The 27,255-nt window shown below is 38.0% G+C and overlaps 1 protein-coding gene across 1 annotated transcript in view; it reads right to left on the bottom strand.

Annotated features, from left to right (window-relative positions):
• Nucleotides 1-27,255, bottom strand: part of TTC29 (tetratricopeptide repeat domain 29) — a 267,121-nt gene that overhangs the window by 114,252 nt on the left and 125,614 nt on the right. Inside the window, exon 8 of the mRNA XM_061191617.1 lies at nucleotides 8,887-9,010. Coding sequence (XP_061047600.1) covers nucleotides 8,887-9,010 — 124 coding nt within the window. The remainder of the gene's footprint in view (nucleotides 1-8,886; nucleotides 9,011-27,255) is intronic.

The raw sequence follows: 27,255 nt of genomic DNA, 5'->3' as shown, positions 1-27,255 counted from the left end.
AAGTGAAGATGTCAAATAGGCAGTGAGAATGAGTCTGCAATGGAGGAGAGAGATCTGAGTTTGAGATATTAAGAAGGTAAGTGCTATTGTGTACTCAATATATGCTAGGAACTCTATTAAGTACCATGTATATGTTTTAAAATTTCTAATCCTCATATAACCAGTCTTCAAGGTATCTTGTTATTGACATTTGAAAGATGAGGAAACTGAGGATCAAAGAATTAACTTGCCCAAGGTCACAGTTAATAAATAGCTGAGTGCAGATTCAAAGTCAGGTGGGCAAAACTTGGTGTAGTTCCTTTGTCTTGCTACAGTTTCCTTCAAGGGAAAGCTTAATAGATAGTGTGTGGTGCAAATAGTTTGTGAAACTGTTTGGGTGTAAAATTGGAACAAAGGCATTTGACACAATTAGGAAACATTCATAAGCAACTGAATAGCAGACATGAAATAACTCTTTGTCAATGCTTTCCTAGGAAATGGCTTTGTAGAACTAGGAGGAAATTCAGGATGTCATCAAGGCTATCACTTTGTCTCAAAATTACAAGGAGAAAAGAATAACTATCACTTAGTTCTAATCCACTTAGCTATACATTTTCAAATTATACTCTTATAGTAATGATATAACAACTCGGAGTCAGCCTGAGAAGTCATCAGTAGGTTTTCTGACTTGAGAAAATACCCGCAAAGATTCATAGTAATGCACAAAAACTGAAGGTAACGTTAACAAGTTTAGTATCAAATAAAGCTTTCTCTTGAAGTCTATGATGTCATAAATTTATTATAGTATTATGTTCTTAATACTATACTATTTATCAGTGACTATTTATTACATTAAGATGTAAGCAACCATGAAAGTATATGAATCAACTTGTATATTTGAAGGCATGCATATTTGAAGAGAGCATGAATACTTGGAATCCTACAAATTTTATACTAGAATAAGGATAAGCTGGTAAAAAAAATTAACTTTTGGTAGTTGACACAGCCTTTGGATATTACTCATGTCTCTAGCTTTAGATATTAAACTCTTCTTCAAGAATTACTAATCAGAGAATAAAATACATATTGTTAAGATACAAACTCTTGGTAAAAAAAAAATTAAGAAAATGCAAGTATAAAAATATTACCCCTCAGAAATGTTTATTGTTTTTATCTTCCTTATGCTTTCTGTAATTGGGAAAATACAGGCTAATACTTGATGTCCACATTATACTAAAAAACTGAGCTCTGGATATTGTTTGGTGGTAGGGTAAAACAATTTGTGCTTTTTGCACTTCTCTTTTGAAGAACAATCCTTTTAAAAGGTAGGACTCATATATTTACTAGAAATGTCAACTCTGCCACTATAGGATAAGCTTGTCCACTAGACTGTAAGCCTTACAAGGGCATAAGCCTTGTCTCTCTCTCTCTTTTTTTTTTTTTTTAACCACTGTATCCTGAAAAGCAAACAAAAGGAAATACAAAATCAACAAGACAGGAGTCACCAGAGGCAGAGGGTAGATCACAGAGATGGGCGTGGCAGAAGGAGCACCCAGCAGAGAGAAAAACCTGGGGGTGAAAGACTGGGGGGGCACAAAGAAAGAGGGACAACAAATCAGGGGAGACCAGAGGGAGAGGAGAGGACAACTGAGAGGGAGAGAGCGGTTCTAGAAAGACAGGGGCAGGAGAGAAGAAAGCAAGGGGGGCGAGGGAAGAGGAGAGACGAAAGAGGGTGACAGTCAAGACAAAAGGGGGTTACTGATTGTGAGTGAGAGGGGAGGGGAGGGAGAAGGCCAATGAGCCAGGGTGAGCAAGAGAGAGGGGTGTGAAAAGGGATGAGATGCCCTGTTGGAAAGCATGCTTCCCATAGCAGGAACTGAAGATAGTAATTTTATTCATTCAAATTAATTTCAAGCTGTTATTTCCTTTAAAAAAAAAAAAGCCTAAATAGGGACAATCATCGACAGGAAGACACTGGAACTCACCAAAAATGATACCCCACATCCAAAGACAAAGGAGAAGCAACAATGAGATAGTAGAAGGGGCGCAATCACAGTAAAATCAAATCCCATAACTGCTGGGTGGGTGACTCACAGACTGGAGAACACTTATACCACAGAAGTCCACCCACTGGAGTGAAGGTTCTGAGCCCCACGTCAGGCTTCCCAACCTGGGGGTCCGGCAACGGGAGGAGGAATTCCTAGAGAATCAGACTTTGAAGCCTAGTGGGATTTGATTGCAGGACTTCAACAGGACTGGGGTAAACAGAAACTCCACTCTTGGAGGGCACACACAAAGTAGTGTGTGCATTGGGACCCAGGGGAAGGAGCAGTGACCCCAGGGGAGACTGAACCAGACCTACCTGCTAGTGTTGGAGGGTCTCCTGCAGAGGCGTGGCATGGCTGTGGCTCACTGTGGGCACAAGGACACTGGCAGCAGAAGTTCTGGGAAGTACTCCTTGGCATGAGCCCTCCCAGAGTCTGTCATTAGCCCCACCAAGGAGCCCAGGTAGTCTCCAGTGTTGGGTTGCCTCAGGCCAAACAACCAACAGGGAGGGAACCCAGCCCCACCCATCAACAGTCAACTGGATTAAAGTTTCACTGAGCTCTGCCCACCAGAACAACAGTCAGCTCTACCCACCACCAGTCATTCCCATCAGGAAACTTACACAAGCTGCTTAGATAGCCTCATCCACCAGAGGGCAGACAGCAGAAGCAAGAAGAACTACAATCCTGCAGCCTGTGGAACAAAAACCACATTCACAGAAAGATAGACAAGATGAAAAGGCAGAGGGCTATGTACCAGATGAAGGAACAAGATAAAACCCCAGAAAAACAACTAAATGAAGTGGAGATAGGCAACCTTCCAGAAACAGAATTCAGAATAATGATAGAGAAGATGGTCCAGGACCTTGGAAAAAGAATGGAGGCAAAGATCAAGAAGATGCAAGAACTGTTTAACAAAGACCTAGAAGAATTAAAGAACAAACAAACAGAGATGAACAATACAATAACTGAAATGAAAACTACACTAGAAGGAATCAATAGCAGAATAACAGGCAGAAGAACGGATAAGTGACCTGGAAGACAGAATGGTGGAATTCACAGCTGCAGAACAGAATAAAGAAAAAAGAATGAAAAGAAATGAGACAGTCGAAGAGACCTCTGGGACAACATTAAATGCAACAACATTCGCATTATAGGGGTCCCAGAAGGAAAAGAGAGAGAGAAAGGACCAGAGAATATATCTGAAGAGATTATAGTTGAAAACTTCCCTAACATGGGAAAGGAAATAGCCACCCAAGTCAAGGAAGCGCAGTGAGTCCCATACAGGATAAACCCAAGGAGAAACATGCCGAGACACATAGTAATCAAATTGGCAAAAATTAAAGACAAAGAAAAATTATTGAAAGCAGCAAGGGAAAAATGACAAATAACATATGAGAGAACTTCCATAAGGTTAACAGCTGATTTCTCAGCAGAAATTCTACAAGCCAGAAGGGAGTGGCATGATATACTTAAAGTGATGAAAGGGAAGAACCTACAACCAAGATTACTCTACCTGGCAAGGATCTCATTCAGATTCGATGGAGAAATCAAAAGCTTTACAGACAAGCAAAAGCTAAGAGAATTCACCACCACCAGACCAGCTCTACAACAAATGCTAAACGAACTTCTCTAAGTGGGAAACACAAGAGAAGAAAAGGACCTACAAAAACAAACCCAAAACAATTAAGAAAATGGTCATAGGAACATACATATTGATAATTACCTTAAACGTAAATGGATTAAATGCTCCAACCAAAAGACACAGGCTTGCTGAATGGATACGAAAACAAGACCCATATATATGCTGTCTACAAGAGACCCACTTCAGACCTAGGGACACATACAGACTGAAAGTGAGGGGAAGGAAAAAGATATTGCATGCAAATGGAAATCAAAAGAAAGCTGGAGTAGCAATACTCATATCAGATAAAATAGACTTTAAAATAAAGACTGTTACAAGAGACAAGGAAGGACACTACATAATGATCAAGGGATCAATCCAGGAAGAAGATATAATAATTATAAATATATATGCACCCAACATAGGAGCACCTCAATACATAAGGCAACTGCTAACAGCCATAATAATAGTGGGGGACTTTAACACCTCACTTACACCAATGGACAGATCATCCAAAATGAAAATAAATAAGGAAACAGAAGCTTTAAATGACACAATAGACCAGAAAGATTTAATTTATATTTATAGGATATTCCATCCAAAACCAGCAGATTACACTTTCTTCTCAAGTGCGCATGGAACATTCTCCACGATAGATCACATCTTGGGTCACAAATCAAGCCTCAGTAAATTTAAGAAAATTGAAATCATATCAAGCATCTTTTCTGACCCCAACGCTATGAGATTAGAAATGAATTACAAGGAAAAAAATGTAAAAAAACACAAACACACGGAGGCTAAACAATACGTTACTAAATAACCAAGAGATCACTGAAGAAATCAAAGAGGAAATCAAAAATTACCTAGAGACAAATGACAATGAAAACACGATGATCCAAAACCTATGGGATGCAGCAAGAGCAGTTCTAAGAGGGAAGTTTATAGCTATACAAGCCTACCTCAAGAAACAAGAAAAATCTCAAACAATCTAACCTTACACCTAAAGGAACTAGAGAAAGAAGAACAAACAAAACCCAAAGTTAGCAGAAGGAAAGAAATCATAAAGATCAGAGCAGAAATAAATGAAATAGAAACAAAGAAAACAATAGGAAAGATCAATAAAATTAAAAGCTGGTTCTTTAAGAAGATAAACAAAGTTGATAAACCATTAGCCAGACTCATCAAGAAGAAGAGGGAGAGGACTCAAATCAATAAAATTAAAAATGAAAAAGGAGAAGTTACAACAGACACCGCAGAGATACAAAGCATCCTAAGAGACTACTACAAGCAACTCTATGCCAACAAAATGGACAACCTGGAAGAAATGGACAAATTCTTAGAAAGTTATAACCTTCCAAGGCTGAACCAGGAAGAAAAAGAAAATATGAACAGACCAATCACAAGTAATGAAATTGAAACTGTGATTAAAAATCTTCCAACAAACAAAAGTCCAGGACCACATGGCTTCACAGGTGAATTCTATCAAACATTTAGAGATGAGCTAACACCCATCCTTCTCAAACTCTTCCAAAAAACTGCAGAGGAAGAAACACTCCCAAACTCATTCTATGAGGCCACCATCACCCTGATACCAAAACCAGACAAAGATACTAAAAAAAAAGAAAATTACAGACCAATATCGCTGATGAATATAGATGCAAAAATCCTCAACAAAATACTAACAAACAGAATCCAACAACACATTAAAAGGATCATACACCATGATCAAGTGGGATTTATCCCAGGGATGCAAGGATTCTTAAATATACACAAATCAATCAATGTGATAAACCACATTAACAAATTGAAGAATAAAAACCATATGATCATCTCAATAGATGCAGAAAAAGCTTTTGACAAAATTCAACACCCATTTATGATAAAAAACTCTCCAGAAAGTGGGCATAGAGGGAACCTACCTCAACGTAATAAAGGTCATATACGACAAACCCACAGCAAACATCATTCTCAATGGTGAAAAACTGAAAGCATTTCCTCTAAGATCAGGAACGAGACAAGGATGTCCACTCTCACCACTATTATTCAACATAGTTTTGGAAGTCCTAGCCACAAGAATCAGAGAATAAAAAGAAATAAAAGGAATAAAAACTGGAAAAGAAGAAGTAAAACTGTCACTGTTTGCAGATGACATGATACTATACATAGAGAATCCTAAAGATGCCACCAGAAAACTACTAGAGGTAATCAATGAATTTGGTAAAGTTGAAAGATACAAAATTAATGCACAGAAATCTCTTGCATTCCTATACACTAATGATGAAAAATCTGATTCTCATTTACCATTGCAACCAAAAGTATAAAATACCTAGTAATAAACCTACCTAGGGAGACAAAAGACCTGTATGCAGAAAACTATAAGACAGTGATGAAAGAAATTAAAGATGATACCAACAGATGGAGAGATATACCATGTTTTTGGATTGGAAGAATCAATATTGTGAAAATGACTATACTACCCAAAGCAATCTACAGATTCAATGCAATCCCTATCAAATTACCAATGACATTTTTTACGGAACTAGAACAAAAAAATCTTAAAATATGTATGGAGATACAAAAGACCCCGAATAGCCAAAGCAGTCTTGAGGGAAAAAAACGGAGCTGGAGGAATCAGACTCCCTGACTTCAGACTATACTACAAAGCTACAGTAATCAAGACAATATGGTACTGGCACAAAAACAGAAACATAGATCAATGGAACAAGATAGAAAGCCCAGAGATAAACCCACGCACCTATGGTCAACTAATCTATGACAGAGGAGGCAAGGATATACAATGGAGAAAAGACAGGCTCTTCAATAAGTTGTGCTGGGAAAACTGGACAGCTACATGTAAAAGAATGAAATTAGAACCGTCCCTAACACCATACACAAAAATAAACTCAAAATGGATTAAAGACCTAAATGTAAGACCAGACACTATAAAACTCTTAGAGGAAAACATAGGAAGAACACTCTTTGACATAAATCACAGCAAGATCTTTTTTGATCCACCTCCTAGAGTAATGGAAATAAAAACAAAAATAAACAAATGGGACCTAATGAAACTTCAAAGCTTTTGCACAGCAAAGGAAACCATAAACAAGACGAAAAGACAACCCTCAGAATGGGAGAAAATATTTGCAAACGAATCAACGGACAAAGGATTAATCTCTAAAATATATAAACAGCTCATGCAGCTCAATATTAAAGAAACAAACAACCCAATCCAAAAATGGGCAGAAGACTTAAATGGACATTTCTCCAAAGAAGACATACAGATGGCCAAGAAGCACATGAAAAACTGTTCAACATTACTAATTATTAGAGAAATGCAAATCAAAACTACAATGAGGTATCACCTCACACCAGTTAGAATGGGCATCATCAGAAAATCTACAAACAACAAATGCTGGAGAGGGTGTGGAGAAAAGGGAACCCTCTTGCACTGTTGGTGGGAATGTAAATTGATACAGCCACTATGGAGAACAGTATGGAGGTTCCTTAAAAAACTAAAAATAGAATTACCATATGATCCAGCAATCCCACTACTGGGCATATACCCAGAGAAAGCCATAATTGAAAAAGACACATGCACCCCAATGTTCATTGCAGCACTATTTACAATAGCCAGGTGATTGAAGCAACCTAAATGCCCATCTACAGATGAATGGATAAAGAAGAAGTGGTATATATATACAATGGAATATTACTCAGCCATAAAAAGGAACGAAATTGAGTCATTTGTTGAGACGTAGATGGATCTAGAGACTGTCATACAGAGTGAAGTAAGTCAGAAAGAGAAAAACAAATATTGTATATTAACGCATGTATGTGGAACCTAGAAAAATAGTACAGATGAACCGGTTTGCAGGGCAGAAGTTGAGACACAGATGTAGAGAACAAACGTATGGACACCAAGGGGGGAAAGCCGCGGGGGGGTGGGGATGGTGGTGTGCTGAATTGGGCGATTGGAATTGACATGTATACACTGATGTGTATAAAATTGATGACTAATAAGAACCTGCTGTATAAAAAAATAAATAAAATAAAATTCAAAAATTCAAAAAAAAACGCCTAAATAATTCTGAAATAATCAAAATCAATTATATGGCAAATAAAGGACTATAGTGGTTCAGGGTATGAGTTTGAATACCACTGCCACCTGGAAGCTTGGAGACCTGGTGTAGGTTACTCAAACCCTCTGAGCCTCGGGAAAAGGGGAATTGTGTGATATCACATAAGGGTATGGAGATTAAGAATGGCTGTAGCACTTTATATAGATGGCACTTGCTTTCCCTGCCAGGTACTGTTCTAAGTGCCTTCCATATATTAAGTCAACATTCACAGCAACCTTATGAGGTGAGAAAATTGAAGTGCTTAGAAGGTAAGTAGCTTGTCTCAGGTCACAGATCTTATTAGGGAAGAAACTGGGCTTTTAATCCAGTATGTTCTCAGAGTTAGTACTTTTCATTACTATATACACAGTCTCTCAAAAAGATTCAGACAAGGTGTATCAATACAGTGTGAGAATGTCACTACCCTCAAAAATGATAGATACTACTTGTGATCAAAACTGCAATTATAACTGGAGAAACAAGCCTTTTTCATACTGCTTCTAAAAGAGAATCTGCGTAATAAAAGATAAAGTCAGGAGAAAATAAACCAGAAGTCCATTATGATGAATGCATTTCACGAGTAATAGCCCCTGAATGAGATACTTTTATTTTAGACTTTTTCCTCTTCTTTCCCTTTTCTTTCACATAGCCAACCTGTTGATTTCCATATTTCCTTCAGAATTACTCTTGGGATTGTCCGTTCTTCACCTGAGAGACCTAACAGAGGCATCGCAGCTGGATTAATAAAACAAGAATTTGGAGCAAGAGAGGTGAATGTTAGTGCCAGCAGATAAGAGCCAACTGTTATAACGAAGTTTCTTTGAATTGACATATTTTAATTGCTCTTCAAATCCCAAATCACTTGACTCTGCCTTGGCTGTGAAGATAAGAATCAGCGTTAGCAGACTGTGGTGACTGGGCTAAGATGGCGGTCAGGTCCTGGAAGAGGAAGAAGTAAGAGGCATTTCTCTTCCCAGTCACTGCCTTGTGCATTGACTAAGTCCTGCAGTCCTGGAGCCATTCTGTACAACATGCTATGCGAAGGTGAGGATCAAATAAAAACAGAAGTTTAAAATTCTGCAAATTTCTCCCGTATAAGCAAGAAACACATTATACTCACTTTTTCGTTGTAGATGTCTCCAAGCATTGTACTTGCTCTCACAAAATCTAGGCTTTGAAAATTGTTTCTTGCAATTTTCACAACTTTTTTCAAGTATTTGACTGCTTCTGCCATCTGTCCTTGGCTAGAAAAAATAAAATAAGAAACTATTGGAGTGTCATCTCATTTAATATCACAGTAAAGAGAAGATTTTTTTGTGTCTTTGCTTTAGAAAGTGTAAGACAGTTATCAGGATAATGAAATGTAAAGTGTATATTTTAAAAATATGTGGCTCGTCTTTGACGGAGTATATGGTGAGTTAGAACTTAAGCCTTTAAACTCTTATGCATTGCTGGTAGGATTGTAAAATAGTGCAGCTGCTTGGAAAAACAACTTGTCAGTTCTTCAAAAAGTATAATATACAGTTACCATATGACCCAAGAATTCCACTCCTATGTATATACCCAAGAGAAATGAAAACACATGTCCACAAAAACACTTGTACATGAATGTTCATATCAATGCTATAATAATAGCTAAGAAGTGGAAACAGCCCAAATGTCTATCAATTGACTGGATAAGCAAAATGTTCTGTATTCGTACAGTGGAACATTATTCAGCCATAAAAAGGAATGCAGTAGTGATACATACTATGACATGGATAAACCTTGAAAATATGTGAAGTGAAAGATGCCAGTTACACAAAAAAACCCACATATTGTATGATTCCATCTACATGAAATGTCCAGAACAGGCAAATCTATAGAAACAGGAAGTAGGTTAGTAATTACCAGAGGCCATGGGGGTGCGGGTGGGGGAATTGGGAGTGGCTGCTAATGGGTGTGGGTTTCTTTTAGAAGTGAAGAAAATTATCTGAAATTAAATAGTGGCGATGGCTGCACAACTCTGTGAACATACTAAGAACTACTGAATTGTAGACTTTAAAAGGAGAAATGTACGGTATATGGATTATATCTCAGTAAAGCTGTTATTTTTTTAAAAAAATAAAACCTCTAAAAAGGTTGAAAATTTCCACATTCCTTTGCAAATGAAACCAGTTCTTTGAGGGGAGTCATATGTGATTCACATAATACCTTCTGGAGGTATTAGAACAAATATGATGAAAATAGAGGATTCTGAAATCTCCTAACCAGGATTCAAGGAAGGAAAGATAAAGCCTGAAGATGGAAGGAGCCTGGCTCCTGGCACAAGAATCTGGCAAACGGCAAGAATTTACATAACAAGAAATAAGACTTTATTGTCATACGTCACTGAGATTTTGGCGGCTGTTAGCACAGCTCAAATAACCCAGAATGACTAAAACAAGTTTGGCTATTTTTTTTTTCTTTCATAAAGAATAGAGGGGTCAGATCATTATACTGTACATCATTATACTGTAAAGTTAGTGCTGTATGTCAATAACATCTCAATAAAACTGGAAGAAAAAATAATAAAGTACTTGTATCTAGAATATTGAACAAACAAACAAATAAATAACACGTGGGGAGCATCGGCCAAAAAAAATAAAAGAGAGGTACATCATTTTAAAGATTTCAATGAATTATATTCAGAAACTTCTATTATTTGAATGCTGCTCTCATTTTACAAATCTGAGTCCCAAATACTCATTAGTTCCTCATGATCTGAATGCTACCCCAAAGATATACAAATCTTAGTGTCATATGAGTAAGAGCTAAACAGTAAAATAAGAAGTGGAAAGAGTTTAAAATTTTCTCTAAAGGAGCTAATTATTTGAAAGCCAGTCTAAAAAGATGGCCTCTTGTCTTCTAGGAGCCAGTTGTAGTGATGTCCTATGTGAAGAACACTTGGGGGCCTACAACACTAAGAACCAAGGTGAAAAATCCTTGAGCAACCAAAGAGACAAACAGTAATTTTTGAAAACAGCTCCATCCAAGGTATCATAAGCTGTGACTGCCTTTTGCAGAGGTAGTTGAAGCCAAAGTCCCGCTCAACGAACACTTGACTGCTGGTTCAAAGACTGCTGATTCAGAGCCACAAATAATTAAAACGTTACGGACAAAGCAAGAAGTGATTTCAAAATAATGGCTCCAAATTAAGCATGCTGAAGAAATTCAATATCTGTTGAATGTCTGGCTTTTTTTTTTTTTTTGGTCAATCCCTAAAAAAGAATGGTAGATCTAAAATGACATGCAATTCCATTATTAAATCATGTCAGAACTGTTGAAATTGTTTTATTAAAGTGACAATATCCAGAATTTAGAGATTTTAAAATAAAAAAACCCCCTGTAATTGTGTTCTTCAATGGAGCATAATAAAGGAAAAACTCTTACTCCTGAACGTGTCTGAATCCCTAGAACTACCTCTCTTTGCTTTCATAGGTCAACAGTTCCCAGTGAGCATCTGTGCCACGACCCTTAATAAATCACAAGATGAAATTCTGAAAGGAAGAGGTTGTTTAACAATTGAGCTGATTCTTGCATGGGCATTTCTTTATGTTTATAGGGCAAGGATTTATTCATAGGAGCTCCAGATAGGATGGTGTCAAATATGGCATATGGAGAAGCTTTGCTACAAATTTTTAAATTATTGCAACTATAGAAAAATTTAGCAACTCTAATACATACTTCACTGATTCTAAAACACCTACTTTCCCATATTTTAACATTTCTGAAATCGGGATCCCTTAGAACAGGTGGCATCTTATAATCTCTGTCAGACAGGGAGCAGTCAAGTCATAGCTGTTGCTGGATTTGTCCATGTTTCTGGTTATGACTTGCAATTGCAATGCCTTGATCTTTCTGTCAACAACTATTAAAGGATAATTTCAGAAAGAAATATGAGGATGGGTTGTTTTCTAAAAACCTTTCACTGAAATTCTGGAAGATAATAGAGTACTAGCTTCAAAATTGGTAGACTGAGTGTCCATGACTTGGAAGAAATACTGGAGCGGGTACTGGGGCACTATTTTAAGAAAGGCTACATAGCACCAACGTTCTTGATGACACAAAAGATAATATGGATGAGGAAAAAAAGATAGTGACAATTCTGAGCTTAAAAGTGATTCAGAAGAATTGGACTTTGAATGCAAAGATGTTTGAGGAGTATAATAACCTTTGTTTATATTTTCTTTTTACATGAATTCTCAAGAGTCATAAAAAATACCTATGTGTGAGTCTAAAATAGCTCTTTTATTAAGTATAAGATAAAAATTCTAAGCAATAGGAAACTATTATGTCACAGTTTAGTTAGAATATTTTTCTTCCTTGGGTATGTAGGGTGTGTAGTCCAATAAAAAAAAGTTAGATTCGGTGAAATCTGAAAATAAAGCTACTCGTTCAGTATAGTGGATTAGGTTAGTTCATTGGTTAATAAATTTTTGATTAAAATTTTCTAGGAAGTTTAAAATTCATATTCAATTTATATGTGTATACATGATATGACTAGGACTTATGAGATTGAACAACTCTAAAACTGGTCTAATTACTGTATAGTTCTAATAAATTTCTATCTGTACTGACTCAATTTAATTTTATGCAAAAATTAACTTACCTAATTTTTTGTTTGTGTTTATGTCATATGTGTATAGCCATAAAGCAATCAAATATTCAACACTGTTCTGTTTGTATGCTAGGCATCAAAATATTAACAGTTCTAACCTTACACATTTATTTGTGAAATGGCCCTCATTTTCCTGGTTGCAGTTAAAATAGCAAAAGTTAACATTCACACAAATCTCTGAGCAACTAGAACTCACTACAGAATCATTTTTTCCAAGAATATCTATAATCAATAATCAATGAGCATTACCATATGCAATAAATAGTTGGAAAAGCACTAAGAAGTAAGATAAAAGGTAATATTTGGTTTTTAGTGGTAAGAACTTGAGATTTGTCACACCAGAAATGGTCAGTGTATGGAATAAATAAGTTCATGCAAAAATATTTTCATACATTTAGAATTTTCATAAAATAATCCCAAGAATGGGGTGCATATGTTAGCATCGCTATTGGGAAAATTAAATTTGTTTGGCTGTTTTACGAAATCAAATAAAATGAGTTGGGAAATTATGCTTATAACCAAGGAAGAATTATCTAAGATTAGAACTCATATTTAACTTGGAAAAAATGTCAAACTGCCGTGAAACACTGACTGAAATGAAGTATTTTGTCTAAGTGCTATTATTCTATAACCCGTATGGAAATAAACACAGCAGCTCTGAGGAAAAACTGCATATCATTAGTCCACAGTCTTTGATCTATACTAAGCACTTAATAAAATTAGTCTTTAAATGTCAAAAAAAGAGGGGCGAACTGTATGGTTATTTAAAAGGATAAAACCTTTAAAAAGTTTCTATCCGCAGAGCTGGGTCTCTGGCAAGGACAGAGAAAGGGCATAGGCAGCCTTGTGACGAAGCGGACCGTGGAACAAACGTGCCGTGACAAAGGCACATGCGTGACGCTGGGACTGATTCACAGACAGGAAGGCTGTTCCAACAGCGAGAGGCCAGGGGCAGCTTCCTGCAGGAGCTGGGGAGGAGAGCAGCGGCCATGGGGGGGGGGTCTCCTTGGAGATGTGATGCTTCTGCCCTCTCCAGGGGACTGGAATGGTCCGCCTGACTGTTCCACAAAGGAATGGAAGTGAAAACAGGCAGCAGGTCCCTTTTGCCTATTAAACTAACATTACAATGTATTTAGTGGAAATACCTAGTGCTGGCAACAGTGTAATGAAATTGGCATTCTTGTATATCTCTGGAAGCATCTGGTAAACCAGCAAATGGGAATAATAATAATAAATAATAATAATGAATTGGAAAGTATCAGTTAACACACCTGAGGAGCTATTATAAATTTTTGTATCATTGGGCTCTGCAATCAGACATGTGGAAATCTGTCCTAATGGATGTTGTTTTAAATAGAAGGGGAATGATATTCACCACTGCATTCGTCTGCAAACAAGTGGAATCAAAATAGATGTCAAAGAATGGTTATGTAAATTGATTCTAACAACGCAGTGGTTAGTGGCCTTTAAAATATTTTTTTCTGAAGAAATTCAGCCACCTGCAAATAAAACTCTTAAGATATGTTAAGTTAAAAATCATGACTCAAATTTTACTAAGTATGTTTGCAAATATCTAATAAATAATAAACATTGGGGAAAAATACTGGAAGGAATTACAACAAAATAACAGTGCTGTCATTAAGATGAAAAAAAAAAAGTTTATAAAAGCTGAATGGTAGTTTGTTCTTGCAAGTGTCCCTCAGTGGTGAAATCTCAGGTATCACTAAAATCACCTATACAAGTGGCAAAATGCTTAGAAAGACATACAGGTTCTAGCAGAGTTCTTGGCATGTATTAGGCCTTCATATATTTCTGAATAAAGAAACAGTCAAAAATTTGAGAAGGGAAACACTTATGTAGTACACATAAAAGTTAAGCTTCCAGGTAAGTCATTGGAGAACCTGTCATTGGATATTTGGAGACCATGACTGTAAACTCCTGTCTCCTGGATATTTCAGTAACATCAAGAACATCTTTTTATTTCGGGAACATCTTTGAGAGACTATCAAACACCCTAGAATGTTCTCATGACTGGGGAATATGGTTCCTGCCCCTAAGCAGTTTCACTGTTTGGAGAGATTAATTTATACATTCATATGCGGGATTAACTGTGATAAGTACTATGAACTGTATGTAGTGCTTTGAAACCTGGAGCACATTCATTTGAATATCTTTGCAAGAGCAGGTCTAGTGTTTGTGGGGTAAATTTGGTCTTAAAAGGGAGCCAAAATGATATGGAGCCAAATCTAATGAATACAATGGGGATCTCAAAACATCAATAGAAATTTGAAAAATTGTAATATGCATTGTGGGAGATATCTCTGAACTGCATAAAAGGTTTAGTGTGCTTATAGAGTCACAGGCTCTTTGCTCCACTCCATCTTTCTTCCTCTTCCACCCTTACCCAGGTCTTCAGCACAGGTTGGGGGTCACTGCTGTTAACCATCCATCTTTCTCCAGATGTTTCTCCCTGTCTAGTGCCTAGCACTCCCAGCCAGTCTCTTATTCTCTCATTTTTCCTATATCTCTCATTTTCTCAATATCTTACTGACACTGAGGTCTCTGCTTACCCAAAGTTGGCTGTTTCCAGGGTTCTGTCCAAGGCCTTTCTCTCCCCTCCATTAAATGCTTCTATGGGCAATTTCATATACTGCTACGGTATGTCCTAATTCCTATATGCACATGCCTGGCACATCTATATTTCTAGCCCTGATTTCCCCCTGTACTTCACATCCATATTTCCAATTGTCCAGACATACAAGGCATGCAAAAGAAGACAGTTCCCTCCAAGTGATGTCATCTAATGATGAGAATGATGGCATTTTGGGAATTAATCATCAGGAAACCCTTTCATAGTGTAGCGGTATAAAGTGTTCACAAGTAAATTAATGTATTTTGTTCTAAAAATGGGATTACCCAGAGAGATTATTTTCTATGTTTTCTAAATGTGTCTCTAGATCCTTTTGGCTGTTTTCAAAGATCAAGCCCACCTCTCAATCAGTGATGTGTGGCTATAGGAGCTATTCAAAAGGATATGCGACAGCTCAGAAAGTATTTCAAAAGAGTTTGATTTTAAGCAGGTAGTGGCAGGATTAAAGGTATAAACTTGCATAACCTCCTAAGATTTGATGAGAACAACATTTGTTTTCATAGATAAGCTGTGGTATGTTTGTGAAAATAAATTAAATTGCTTTAAAATCACTATGTGTGCTATGGTGGATATTAGAAAGATCTAAGCTTGAATCCCAGTTTGGCCTCTTAGATGAATAACTTTGATGACATCTGCACTTTTTCTCAGCTTGTTTCCTCATTTTTTTTTTGTTTCCTCATTTTAAAAATGGCCATAAGTTACTGTGAGATGAAAAACTACATATATGTATAACCTGGCACATAGGAACAATTCAATAAATGACAGCTAGTTATTATTATTACTTCTCAGTGAAATAAAAAGCTGTCATATCCATAGCTCTCTACTTGGTATTATCTGCCACTAGCTGATAGAAAAGTCAATTTAGCTAAGCATTACTTTTTGAAAGTCTTCCATTATGCAATGAATTAAACACCATAATTTGAACACACACTCTGCAAGACAGGCACATAAAGCCTTGGTGTCTATTTTCTAGGGGGCACAGTCAAAGAACTAACACTTTTTGTTTATTTGAGTATCAGGTACTGCCAATGCATTCTTTTTTCCTTTCTTATTGGTAAAAGAATGCTCTACATATCAGAAATGGAATGGAATTTTATATACCCAAAGTTGTGAATACTGCTTTTTATGATTCTGTTCTCACCTTTTCATAACAACATTATGAATAATCTTCTTCCACACTTAGGCATAGTTCAATTCTCCAGAAAAATTATGAATTGTTTGAGGAATATTTCAAATGCAGACATGGAGTAAAATATCATGAGAGGTGCACTCATTAATTTAAAATTTGTTTGGTGGAACAAGTAAAATGGTACTGAGAGAGCTCGAGAGTATAAAAAATTAGTAAATAAAATAGTTATTTTACTTAGAATTTTAAGCAAACTTGCGGATTTCTAGGACTAAATTTATCATATTAGTGTTAACTCTCAAAGATCTTTCTTGTACTGTAATATTCAAGAAAAAATTGATGAAATAAGAAAAAAGTAGAGACTTTGCATAGCATTTTAAAACTGTAGGGGAAGATTACTATTTTTATTCAGTAAAATGGATTCACTGAAGCTTATTTATGTTCATGTTTCTAAAAGCTGATCTATTTTTTTTAACATCTTATTTTAAAATTTTTTTTAAATTTTTTAACATCTTTATTGGAGTATAATTGCTTTACAATATTGTGTTAGTTTCTGCTGTATAACAAAGTGAATCAGCTGTAAGTATACATATATCCCCATATCCCCTCCCTCTTGTGTCTCCCTCCCACCCTCCCTATCCCACCCCTCTAGGTCGTCACAAAGCACTGAGCTGATCTCCCTGTGCGATGCAGCTGCTTCCCACTAGCCATCTATTTTGCATTTGGTAGTGTATATATGTCAATGCCACTCTCACTTCGTCCCAGCTTACCCTTCCCTGTCCCCATGTCCTCAAGTCCATTCTCTACGTCTGCGTCTTTATTCCTGTCCTGCCCCTAGGTTCATCAGAACCATTTTGGTTTTTTTTTAGATTCCATATATATGTGTTATAAAGGCTGATCTATTTTTTTTTTTTAAACATCTTTATTGAAGTATAATTGCTTTACAATGGTGTGCTAGCTTCTGCTTTACAACAAAGTGAATCAGTTACACATATACATATGTTGCCATATCTCTTCCCTCTTGCATCTCCCTCCCTCCCACCCTCCCTATCCCACCCCTCTAGGTGGTCACAAAGCACCGAGCTGAGGCTGATCTATTTTTGATGGAAGAACATTTTGGATTAGGTTTGGCTGGCTGAGGATTGTTAAATCACAACATACACAAACAAAAAAACGAGTTCAGTGAACAAGAAACACAACAGCATAAATAAAACTATTGCTGGGTGAGTCAAGTTGTTTTTCTCACAAAGGAGCAACAGATCTCCAAAACATCCAGAATTATCTGGAACTTGTTCTAACAAATAATGCTAGAGAAAAAGGCTTCCTATTATAAATTACATGCCCCACTCAATGAATGTACAGTGCTGTAGCCAGGAAAGTTGTTAATATAGCATCTGAAATATAAACATTATATGCTGCTTAAAGGATTTCCAAATTTAAAAGTTAGCAATAGATTTAGAAACCAGTCTTTATTTGGAAGGGGAAGAATCAAATATTTTCTTACAGAAAAGCTACAGATTATTTGTATAAGTTAAAGGACAAGGTTAAAATGTTAGACAAATATTAATTCTAGTTTTCTATATGCAGTGCACAGGTGCAACTTGAACAGCATATTATATGGTATAATCATTAAATTCATTCAACCAGACCTTAGAGAGTTAAAAACATATATTCTGAGGAACAGGACTCCTCGGTCCAAAGAATGAGAATGAAACAGTGCAGAATATTTGTGTATCAAGGTGATTCCAGTTTCCAACTGGGAAAACAGGACTGTTAACACCCACATCCCCTGACAACTGTCCAATTATGTATATCACACTTGGCCTACTGTTTGCAGTAGAAGTAATCAATAAAGGATGTGGTTGAGTGAACATAGATTTTGGTTGAACCAATGCATGAAAACTTAATCATTTACTCAGAGAGAAGAAATCAAATAGAGCAGAGATGAAACAGCCACTGAGGGGTTTGTTGATTGTGCCACCAAGTTTGTGGGCCACAGATGAAAGTAATAAGGCAAATGGAATCAGTGACAGGAGAAAATGTAAAAAGCTATTCTTAATTTCATGAATTAACAGAAATGTTTTGATGTATTTTGGGGGGTCATTTTTAGGAAATTTCACATCAAAGCCTGGATGTTCCATTTTAAAGAATATATGAAAATTACTAGGGCATGTCGTTTCTCTCAAGCAAGAAGAAATTAATTTTCAGCTATAACAGAAAGGGTAATTTTCACACTTGAAACTTTGTACTGATTGATTTAAAGATCTCCACTGTGGAAAATTTTCTAGGAAATAATTTAACCCGAGTTTGCAAGAAAATTTAACAATTGGTAAGGAATAAACCCAGAGATGGGCTAGTTGTGACCAGTATGTCTTGAACGACTCTCATTTTTGTGATTTTCCCCCTAAATTCTTTTTAAAAGTCATCCTGATTATTTGGAGAGTTGTAGCATTTCAGTAAATGAGGCAAAAAAAAAAAAAATGCCATAAGGAAAATAAGGATTTTTCCCTCTGTATTTACTCAAATTGTTTACCTATGTAATAATAATATTTAGTTGGTAATTCCTCAACTCACTATCTCTTTGTTTTATGGACCATAATTCTGGCTTTTATAGCTGTGTCATAGGCAATTTTTCTCATTTTAGAATACCAACCTTTTTTTTTTCACCAGTATTCCAAGTAGGAGGGGAAAAGACACTGTAAATGCTTATTTTTCTGTTACGCTACTTAAACCCTTGTGCAGTTAATATAATTCAGACCAATAGCAAAAATAACAAACCCTGCTCACTATTGAAACCTTCATCAATAACCCTAATGCCAGGGCTGAGCCTAGCCTTACCAAATGGGCAACTGTATTACCAAGTCCTGAGTCTTGAGGGAATGTGGCATGTTTTTCAATTGAAGGCTTAGTATAAATTCTTATAACCATTTTAGAAGCTTCCAGCATTACAGCTTATTCACCTTTCATGCATGCTCTGCTGATGGCCTTAAACACACACTTATCCTAGACATGGCTATCCTCTTCTGTTTCCTTTAAAGAGATAAAATATGTTTATAGAGATAGGACTCCCATTAGTGAAACGTGTGCAATTGCACAGGGTAGGAGAGAGAGATTTAGAGGTGATGCTAAGCTTCATATGCAGCTTGATTTATTTTTCAGTCACCACAACAATAATTTCCTCTATTTTGGTTGTGCTCCATTTCTTGCATGTCACTGCTAATCTGGGGACAGTTTAGGACAATGAAAGGGATATATGTGTGTGTGCGCATTTGTGCATTTGTGTGTGTGCATGTGTCAAAGAACACCAAGCCCCTGAAGTGAAATTTTCTAAAAATGACCACAAAATGTATATCAAAATACTTCTAGTAATTAGTGGACTCAATTTAATAAGGCTTATCAGATATCTAGGGTGTTGTGGTCTACATGTATATAGAATTTTTGTTTTTGAAACATCTGTTTCTGAGTTATTGTGCACAAATGGTGAAAGAATATGCTGAGGTTTACACTCCCCTGAGTGCTCCTCCAACTACAGCAACAATGCTGCAAAATGGCAGATTTGGACTGGAAATCCTGTGGTGGCCTTGGGACACTATTTCCTTATGACCTCAGAGGAAGCTTTTCCTGTACTCTTTTGTGCATTACATAACATTATACAATTAAGAACCCATGCCTACCATACAAATCATTGATGGCTTCATTGGTATTTTAGTAGATGGGAATTCTTACAAGTGGAATTCACTTCATTTGGTATAAAAATGAGATGGGGATACATTTTCTTGCCCATTATATGTTTGCCCCAAGGCAGGTTGCTAGATTGTTGAGAGTGTTGGAATATAATCGTCCCCATTCCTACCAGAAACATACCCTACTTCATGATATATCACACATAGCTGGATCCGAAGGGCTCCAATCAACATGGTGGAATAGAAGGACCTGGAGCTCACCTCCTCCCACAAATACATCAAAAATACTTCTACATGTGGAAAAATTCTGACAGAATACCGACTGAATGCTGGCACAAGACCTCGGACAGTCAAAATTGCAAGAAAGATCACCATGTAACCATGCAGGATGAAAGAAAAAAAAGAGAAAAATAGGAATTGTGACAGGATCTGTGCCCCTGGGAGGGAGCTGTGAAAGAGGGAAGGTTCCCTCACCCTGGGAAGCCTCCTTCATGGGTGAGAAGATCAGCTGGGACAGGAAGGGAACTTCAGAGGTTCAGAGAAGAGTGCAGCAACCAGATTGCAGCAGGCAGAACAGAGAGAGACCTACACAGATAGTCCGTGTCACCTCACTGCACTCCCCAGCCCAATATGCACATTTGCTGGTGTGCACAGGGGCTGAGTGCTGAAATTCAGGCTTCAGAAGACAGACCCAGGGAGAAGACTGGGGTTGGCTTCACAGAGGCAGCCTGAAGGGGATAGAGTGTGGGACAGGCTGAAACTGGGGGGGTGTATATAGAAGGAGCCTGGGCCCTCCATAAAAGTGAAATACCACTGTTAACAGGCACATGAACGGAGGGGCAGAGCCCACGCTATAGTAGCCTCATTCTTGGAGGGCTCACAGCTGGTGTGGCTCCACCTCTACGAGCTCTGGGAGCATGCAAGCAGGTTGCCCACACATGGAGGCTGGGCTGAAATCAGAGCCGATCCCCACGGGCCATGCCACTATGGAAGCAGGGCTGAAATCTCAGTCCTCTCCTTGTGGTTGTGTGATCTGTGGATTTATGCCACTGCTGCCACCGCTGGCTTTATAAACTCAGTGCCTGTGGGTCATCCAAGTAGATTACATGTGCTCCCGTGTCTGGGGCAGATCCAGAGTTAGAAGATGTGGGCTTTGTGAGTGCACACACATGGAGACAGGGCAAGGGTCTGGGCTGCTTCCATAGCTCCCATGGCATGTCCAGGTGCGTGACCACTGTGGTCCTGGTACATGACTTCAGTGGATCTGTGACTACAAATCTGCGCTGGTGGCTTTGTGAACACAGTGCCTGAGGGACACCAAGGCCTGCATTCCACAGTTGAGGTGGAGCTGAGGGCAGTGTCCAAAACAGCGTACTTTGTGAACCCACACAGTGGATGACAGGCAACGCCACAGAGCACACTTCCTGGTGGGCAGCTCCTGTGGAGGAATACTCAGTGGCTCCTCTCACAGTGGGAGCGCTGCAGTCCTGCAGAGAGGACCCAAATAAACAAAATAAGAATGAAAGAGGCGAAATAACAACTGATACCGCAGAAATACAAAAAAACATAAAAGAATACTATGAACAATTATATGACGACAAATTTGACAACCTAGAAAAAACGAACAAGTTTCTAGAAGCATACAGCCCACCAAAACTGAATCAAGAAGAAATAGATATTTTGAACAGACTGATCACTAGAAGTGAAATAGAATCTGTAAAACAAAACGAAACAAACTCCCTGCAAACAAAAGTCCAGGACCAGATGGCTTCACTGGGGAATGCTACCCAAACATACAAAGAACTCATACCGATCCCTCTCAACCTCTTCCAAAAGATTGGAAGGAGGGGACACTCCCAAAGTCATTCTATGAAGTCTGATACCAAAACCAGATAAAGACACTACCAAAAAAGAAAATTACAGGTCAATATCTTTGATGAATATAGATGCAAAAATTCTTAACAAAATATTAGCAAACCAAATCCAACAACACATAAAAAAGGTCAAACATCATGATCAAAGTGGATTCCTCCCATGGTCACAAGGATTGTTTAACATACGCAAATCAATCAATGTGATACACCATATCAACCAAAAAAAAAAAAAAGACAAAAACCACATGATCACCTCAATAGATGCAGAGAAAGCATTTGAAAAAATTCAAAATCCATTCATGATAAAAAGTCTTACCAAAGTGGGTATAGAGGGAACATATCTCAACATAATAAAAGCTATTTATGACAGACCCACAGCCAACATAATACTCAACAATAAAAAGCTGAAAGCCTTACTGCTAAAATCTGGAACAAGACAAGAATGCCCACTCTCACCACTTCTGTTCAACATACTATTAGAAGTCCTAGCCACAGCAATCAGACAAGAAAAAGAAATTAATAGTATCCAAATTGGAAGGGAAGAGGTAAAATTGTCAATATATGCAGATAACATGTTACTCTATGTAGAAAACCCTAAAGACTCCACACAAAAACTACTAGAACTGATGAACAAATTCAGAAAGGTAGCAGGATACAAGATTAACATACAGAAATCTGTTGCATTTCTTTACAATAACAATGAAATATCAGAAAGGAAAAGTAAAAAAAAAAAAAAATCCCTTTTAAAATCACATCAAAAAATAAAATACTTAGGGGGGCCTTCAAGATGGTGGAGGAGTAAGATGTGGAGATCACCTTCCTCTCCACAAATACATCAAAAATACACCTACATGTGGAACAACTCCTACAGAACACCTACTGAACACTGGCAGAAGACCTCAGACTTCCCAAAAGGCAAGAAAATCCCCACTTACTTGGGTAGGGCAAAAGAAAAAAGAAAAAACAGAGACAAAAGAATAGGAACTGACCTGCACCTCTGGGAGGCAGCTGTGAAGGAGGAGAAGTTTCCACACACTAGGGAGCCCCTACACTGGCAGAGACGGGGTGTGACCAGGGGGGGAAGCTTCGGAGCCATGGAGGAGAGCGCAGCAACAGAGGTGCAGAGGGCAAAGCAGAGAGATTCCCACACAGAGGATCAGTGCTGACCAGCACTCACAAGTCTGAGACTCTTGTCTCCTCACCAGCCAGGGTGGGTGGAGGCTGGGAGCTGAGGCTCAGGCTTCAGAGGTCAGACCACAGGAAGTGGACTGGGGTTGGTTGGCTGTGTGAAGACAGCCTGAAGGGGGCTAGTGCATCACAACTAGCTGGGAGGGAGTCAGGTAAAAAGTCTGGACCTGCCAAAGAGGCAAGAGATCATTGTTTTGGGGTGTACGAGGAGAGGGGATTCCTTCCCTGTGTGCCCACAGAAGGCAGAGCACTGCCTAAGCAAGCTCCAGAGATGGACGTGAGCTGCAGCTATCAGCTCGGACCCCAGAGATGGGCATGAAATGCTAACGCTGCTGCTGCTGCCACCAAGAATCCTGTGTGCAAGCACAGGTCACTACACCCCCCACCCCCCCAAAGGAGCCTGTGCAGCCCGCCACTGCCAGGGTCCTGTGATCCAGGGACAACTTCCCTGGGAGAACACACGGCACACCACAGGCTGTTGCAATGTCACTTTGGCCTCTGCCGCTGGAGGCTAGCCCTGCATTCCAATTATGACTACCGTACCCCTCCCTCTCCCCAGCCTGAGAGAGCAAGAGAGCCCTAATCAGCCGCTACTTTAACCCCCACCTATCTGGGTGGAGAACAGATGCCTGAGGGTGACCTACACGCAGAGGCGGGGCCAAAAACCGAGGCTGAACTCCAGGAGCTGTGTGAACAAAGAAGAGAAAGGGAAATTTCTCCATGTACCCTCAGGAACAGCAGATTAAATCCCCACAATCAACTTGATGAATGCTGCATCTGTGGAATACCTGCAGAGACAATGTATGTTCCCAAAAATGAGGTGGTGGATTTTGGGAGCAACTGTAGACTTAGGGCTTGCTGTCTGCAACTGATTTGTTTCTGATTTTTATGGTTATCATTTAGTTTACTTTTTAGTGCTTGTTATCATTGGTGGATTTGTTTATTGGTTTGGTTGCTCTCTTCTTTCATAAAAAATTTTTTATTTTTTTAATTTTATTATTTAAAAAAATTATTATTTATTTATTTATATTTATTTATTATTTTTTTCTTCCTTTTCTTCTGAGCCATGTGGCTGAAAGGGTCTTGGTGCTCCGGCCACGTGTCAGGCCTGAGCTTATGAGCTGGGAGAGCCAAGTCCACCACATTGGACCACCAGAGACTTCCTGGCCCCATGTAATATCAATTGGTGAGAGCTCTCCCAGAGATCTCAATCTCAGCGCTAAGACCCAGCTCCACCCAATGGCCAGCAAGCTCCAATGCTAGACACCTCATGCCAAACAACTAGCAAGATAGGAACACAACCCCACCCATTAGCAGAGAGGCTGCCTAAAATCATACTAAGTTCACAGACACTCCAAAACACACCACCGAACTCGGCCCTGCCCACCAGAAAGACAAGATCCAGTCCCACAAATTAGAACAGAGGCACCAGTCCCCTCCACCAGGAAGCCTACACAAGCCACTGAACCAACCTCATCCACTGGGGGCAGACATCAAATACAACAGGAACTACGAACCTGCAGCCTGAAAAAAGGAGACCCCAAAAACAATAAGTTAAACAAAATGAGAAGACAGAGAAGTACACAGCAGTTGAAGTAGCATGGTAAAAACCTACCAGACCAAACAAATGAAAAGGAGATAGGTAGTCTACCTGAAAAAGAATTAGGAATAATGATAGTAAAGACGATCCAAAATCTTGGAAATAGAATGGAGAAAATACAATAAACGTTTAACAAGGACCCAGAAGAATTAAAGGGCAGACAAACAATGATGAACAACACAATAAATGAAATTAAAAATACTCTAGAAGGGATCAATAGCAGAATATCTGAGGCAGAAGAATGTATAGTGACCTGGAAGATACAATAGTGGAAATAACTGCCACAGAGCAGAATAAAGAAAAAAGAATGAAAAGAATTGAGGAAAGTCTCAGAGACATCTGGGACAACATCAAACGCACCAACATTTGAATTATAGGGGTCCCAGAAGAAGAAGAGAAAAAGAAATGGTCTGACAAAATACTTGAAGAGATTTAGTTGAAAACTTTCCTAACATGGGAAAGGAAATAGTCAATCAAGTCCAGGAAGCACAGAGAGTCCCATACAGGATAAATCCAAGGAGAAACATGCCAAGACATATATTAATCAAACTATCAAAAATTAAATACAAAGAAAAAATATTAAAGCAGCAAGGGAAAAACAACAAATAACATACAAGGGAATCCCTATAATGTTAACAGCTGAACTTTCACCAGAAACTCTGCAAGCCAGAAAGGAGTGGCAGGACATATTTGAAGTGATGAAAGTGAAAAACTTGCAGCCAAGATTTCTCAACCCAGCAAGGATCTCATTCAGATTCGACAGAGAAATTAAAACCTTTACAGACACGCAAAAGCTAAGAGAATTCAGCACCACCAAACCAGCTTTAAAACAAATGCTAACGGAACTTCTTTAGGCAGGAAACACAAGAGAAGGAAAAGACCTACAATAACAAATCCAAAACAATTAAGAAAATGGTAATAGGAACATACATATCGATAATTACCTTAAATGTAAATGGATTAAATGCTCGCACCAAAAGACATAGACTGGCTGAATGGACACAAAAACAAGACCTGTATATATGCTGTCTACAAGAGACCCACTTCAGACCCAGGGACACATACAGACTGAAAGTGAAGGGATGGAAAAAGATATTCCATGCAAATGGAAATCAAAAGAAAGCTGGAGTAGCAATACTCATATCAGAAAAAATAGACTTTAAAATAAAGACTATTACAAGAGACAAAGAAGGACACTACATAATGATCAAGGGATCAATCCAAGAAGAAGATATAACAATTGTAAATATTTATGCACCCAGCACAGGAGCACCTCAATACATAAGGCAAATGCTAACAGCCATAAAAGGGGAAATCGACAGTAACACAATCATAGTAGGGGACTTTAACACCCCACTTTCACCAATGGACAGATCATTCAAAATGAAAATAAATAAGGAAATACAAGCTTTAAATGACACATTAGAAAAGATGGACATAATTGATATTTATAGGACATTCCATCCAAAAACAACAGAGTACACTTTCTTCTCAAGTGCTCATGGAACATCCTCCAGGATAGATCATATCTTGGGTCACAAATCAAGCTTTGGTAAATTTAAGAAAATTGAAATTATATCAAGTATCTTTTCTGACCACAATGCTATGAGACTAGATATCAATTACAGGAAAAAAAAGTTAAAAAAATACAAACATATGGAGGCTAAACAATACACTACTAAATAACCAAGAGGTCACTGAAGAAATCAAAGAGGAAATCAAAAAACACCTAGAAACAAATGACAATGAAAACACAACGACCCAAAATCTATGGGATGCAGCAAAAGCATCTCTAAGAGGGAAGCTTATAGCAATACAATCCTACCTCAAGAAACGAGAAAAATCTCAAATAAACAACCGAAACTTACACCAAAAGCAATTAGAAAATGAAGACCAAAAAAACCCAAAGTTAACAGAAGGAAAGAAATCATAAAGATCAGATCCTAAATAAAAAAGAAATGAAGGAAAGAATAGCAAAGATCAATAAAACTAAAAGCCAGTTCTTCGAGAAGATAAGCAAAATTGATAAGCCATTAGCCAGACTCATCAAGAAAAAAAGGGCGAAGACTCAAATCAATAGAATTAGAAATGAAACAGAACAACTGACATGGCAGAAATACAAAGATCATGAGAGACTACTACAAGCAACTATATGCCAATAAAATGGACAACCTGGAAGAAATGGACAAATTCCTAGAAAAGCACAACCTTCCGTGACTGAACCAGGACGAAATAGAAAATATGAAAAAACCAATCACAAGCACTGAAACTGGAACTGTTCTTAAAAATCTTCCAACAAACAAAAGGCCAGCACCACATGGCTTCACAGGCAAATTCCATCAAACATTTAGAGAAGAGCTAACATCTATCCTACTCAAACTCTTCCAAAATATAGCAGAGGGAGGAACACTCCCAAACTCATTCTATGAGGCTACCATCACCCTGATACCAAAACCAGACAAAGATGTCACAAAGAAGGAAAGCTACAGGACAATATCACTGTTGAACATAGATGCAAAAATCCTCAACAAAATACTAGCAAACAGAATCCAACAGCACATTAAAAGAATCATACACCATGATCAAGTGGGGCTTATCCCAGGAATGCACGGATTCTTCAATATACACAAATCAATCAATATGATACACCATATTAACAAATTGAAGGATAAAAACCATATGATCATATCAATAGATGCAGAAAAAGCTTTTGACAAAATTCAACACCC

The sequence above is a fragment of the Eubalaena glacialis genome, chromosome 5 (assembly GCF_028564815.1).
Source record: "Eubalaena glacialis isolate mEubGla1 chromosome 5, mEubGla1.1.hap2.+ XY, whole genome shotgun sequence".
Lineage (NCBI taxonomy): Eukaryota > Metazoa > Chordata > Mammalia > Artiodactyla > Balaenidae > Eubalaena > Eubalaena glacialis.
The sequence above is the reverse complement of the archived record's forward strand: the minus strand, read 5'-3'. Positions and strand labels throughout refer to the sequence as shown.